Source organism: Halyomorpha halys, unplaced genomic scaffold (assembly GCF_000696795.3).
Source record: "Halyomorpha halys isolate HHAL.00 unplaced genomic scaffold, Hhal_1.1 Scaffold305.1, whole genome shotgun sequence".
Lineage (NCBI taxonomy): Eukaryota > Metazoa > Arthropoda > Insecta > Hemiptera > Pentatomidae > Halyomorpha > Halyomorpha halys.
The window spans coordinates 137,004-140,362 of record NW_027105918.1 but is presented as its reverse complement, the minus strand read 5'-3'; the positions used below and the strand labels follow the sequence as shown (position 1 = coordinate 140,362).

The following is a 3,359-nucleotide window of genomic DNA, read 5'->3' as shown; positions in this document are numbered from 1 at the left end:
TACAACTGTACATCTAGAGTTAGGTCCGTTTCTGTACTCCACCAATACTAGCAATATTCAACAAACAACTTAAAAACCTCTTGCAACTTACAACTGTAATTAACATTCTATGCATATTGACCCGACCTCAGCTTCTCACAACGTAGAGATTCATTTAAATATATTACAAAATTGGTTTAATTATTCAAAAAAAAATAAACATGCAATAATCGCATTAGGTTTCATTTAAACTGCCCTCAACAGACACTTTACAATATCCCGTTACCTAAAAAACAAAGACACAATACTTATGACTTACGACAGACGACAGAGATGACAACATAAAAAATAAGAGGGAATCATCTACTTTCTTTACCTCGGCGACTGCTAAATAATAAAAATAAATTATAAGTTAAAAAAAAAAGAATGAGGGGCTGGGTGGAGCCCGGAGGGCTCCCGAACTCACAGGGCTGACTCAACGGATACAGTGAAACAGATCATTATTATCTGCCCCAGCCGTATTCGAACTGGGTTCTTGGAGTTAGTACTCCGTTGCTTTATCAATGAGCTACTCACTCCCACAAAATTATCAGTTTCTAAAAAACTTAAATTTTACAACATTTTGCTTATATACCGTTATGGACTTCCGCCACTCGCGCGAAAAATCCCGCCTTTAGACCATTCAGATCTTTGAAACTAAATTTCAATATCTATCGTAAAATGGAAGGTTTCTCTACTCACAAATTCATATTAATCCTGAGTGTAAGTTGTCAAACGAATCACAAATTTACAATACTCGCCAAAAGGCATATATAAAATTATAAAATAAAGAATAATAATAAACCTAGAGGTGATTCATTAGTAATACTTATTATAAAGTAATAGTTCACAAAATTGAGTTTTTTGCACTAAATTATAAAAATATCATACTTTAAGCTGAAAGAAGGGATTATTTGATTGATTAAATTCAAAAATGCAATATTAAAAACAATTTTATTATATAAAAATTATTTCAAATAATTTTGAATTTTAGTTAAATACTAATTGTTATAACTTACCTGAAATATAATAAAAGTTTTGTAATATTTCAATATAAGACAGTAATTTTAAGTTGTTTCTCTCTTCCCAAATAATCCTCACAAGTACACCAGGCAATTCATGGTTGTTACCAAATATATGCCTTGAAAGATTTGGATGAAGGTATATATAGAAAAAAATATGCTGTAACAGAAATGAATTTTTAAAAAATTTAGTAATTGAGAAAAAAAATTCGGGAATTATCAGAAAATATATATTTTAAAAATTCTAAAATCTGCAAAAAATCGAGGTAGTATTAATTTAATTTTATTCTTTTACAGAAATTTCTCCCATTGAACTTAAATAATGCTAAAAGCAGATTGTACCTCCACATAAACCGGTTTCCAGTAAGTAGCTTTAACTAGAATTGTTATATGATATACTACTTGATTTTAGCTCAAGTTAATTATTTCTTCATAATCCTACTTAATATGTTAGTAAACTTTAAAATAATAATACGTAATACTATTCTAGTAAGAATTCTCTGAAAAGAGATCCCCTGTCTTGAAACTCTTCTCGGAATAATAAATAAGGGCTGTAGTTAAGATATAGTGGAATTATCCCACTTACATATATCCTTTATTGAGGACATAGGAGGATATTTCAGGCTATAATAAAAACTTCTTCTTCCAGAATTCAATTATAGATGATGTAATATTTCTAGACTCGATAATTGTTAGCATATGGCTCACCATTAGTCCTTAAATTCTGATATCACCTTTTGATCAAAAACTAAATAAATAAAATTATATATATATATATATATAAGTTACAGTCAGCTGGTACTTCGATGTCAGCTGACTGAGTAGATCAGCTGATCATGTGTATATATAAAGATGTGCGGAACCCAATAAAAGTTAGTATGTTACAGCAGTTCAAACGTGTTACATCTTATTCCTTCTTCTCTTTTTTGACATTTGACTTTCGCCGATACTTAACTTATATATATATATATATATAAAAGTTATATTTCAGAGTACAGGTCCGTCATTAATTTTAATTATGAAGAGTCTCTAACCACCCAAACGCACTAGTTTCTAACCCTTCTTCCTCTTCCATTCCTAGCAAACCTCCGAAACACCTTAAAAGAAGATGGCTTCGTGACCTTATATTGTAAAATGTTTTTAGAGTTCTACCAATGGATAGTTTTCTACATACTGTATCGTATCATTATGATCCTACTTCAAATTTTCTTGTTGTATTTTATATACCTTTGTAAATGTCAATAAATAAATAAAAATTATGAAGAAGATAGTCAGAGATTCGGTCATAAGAAAAGTAGTTGAAAACTATTTATTTGCCGATGTTTCGCCTCACTTTCTAGAGCTTCATCAGGGCTAAAACGATACAAAAAAACAATTAAAAAAAATTTGACATAATAGGATAAATACGAAAGGGTACAAAATAAGGTTAAAATAGGGCTAAAATTATATGAATATAAGTGAAAAACAACATAATATATAAATTAAGGAAACTATTATAAATATAAAATATACAATGATAAGAATATAAAAAAATTACGAAAACTATTAAGTTAAAATAAACAGTAGACGTAACACGCACAGTAACTAAGTAGAAATCAAAAACAAAATTTCTCATATAAAAACGGAAAATAAAGAAGTAAGTTAAGATTTCATAAAAGTCGAGAGAAAGAATAAATGCAATAAAATTGATGATAATAATAAATGAATAAGGAACAAAGAAGGACCACCCACCTGTTCCAGAGACCATCTTTGCTGAGGTCAGTACGAGTACTGGTGTGATACCTAAAGTAAATAGAGTGGAGGGGAAGAACCGTTATATATACTATTATAATGTCATTTATTTTATATTTAATTTTTCCTAAATCAGACATTTCGTGTAGTTACTATTATTGTTATATTTGTATTTTTTTTATTTTACGTATTCGTTTTTATTTATTTATTTATTTTACGTAAGTTAAAGCCGTTAACGGTTCCTGCCCTTCTCTCATACTTTAGATATCGCACCAGTTTGCATACTGACCTGAGCAAAGGTGGTCTCTGGAACAGGTCATGATTTGTTCTTTATTCTTTATTCATTTATTATTATTATTAATTTCATTGTTACAGATTGTTTAGCTATTTTGCTAAAAGTGTCAGATAATAAATATGAGTAAATATTTCAAAGTATAATTATATTAATAAAGTAAAATTTTAAGTATAATTTAAAATATGAAGAAGATGGTGAGGGCTGAGGTCAAAAGAAAAAAATAGTTTTCAACTATTTATTATCTGACGCTTTCAGCAAAATAGCTAAACAATCTGTAACAATAAAATTATTGT

The 3,359-nt window shown here is 28.8% G+C and overlaps 1 protein-coding gene across 5 annotated transcripts in view; it reads left to right on the top strand.

Moving 5' to 3' along the window:
• Positions 1-3,359, top strand: part of LOC106681024 (uncharacterized) — a 273,681-nt gene that overhangs the window by 247,758 nt on the left and 22,564 nt on the right. For all 5 annotated transcript variants that reach the window (XM_067053582.1, XM_014421127.2, XM_067053581.1 and 2 more), the window contains one exon: positions 1,338-1,403. In XM_067053582.1, the coding sequence (XP_066909683.1) occupies positions 1,338-1,403 (66 nt within the window). The remainder of the gene's footprint in view (positions 1-1,337; positions 1,404-3,359) is intronic.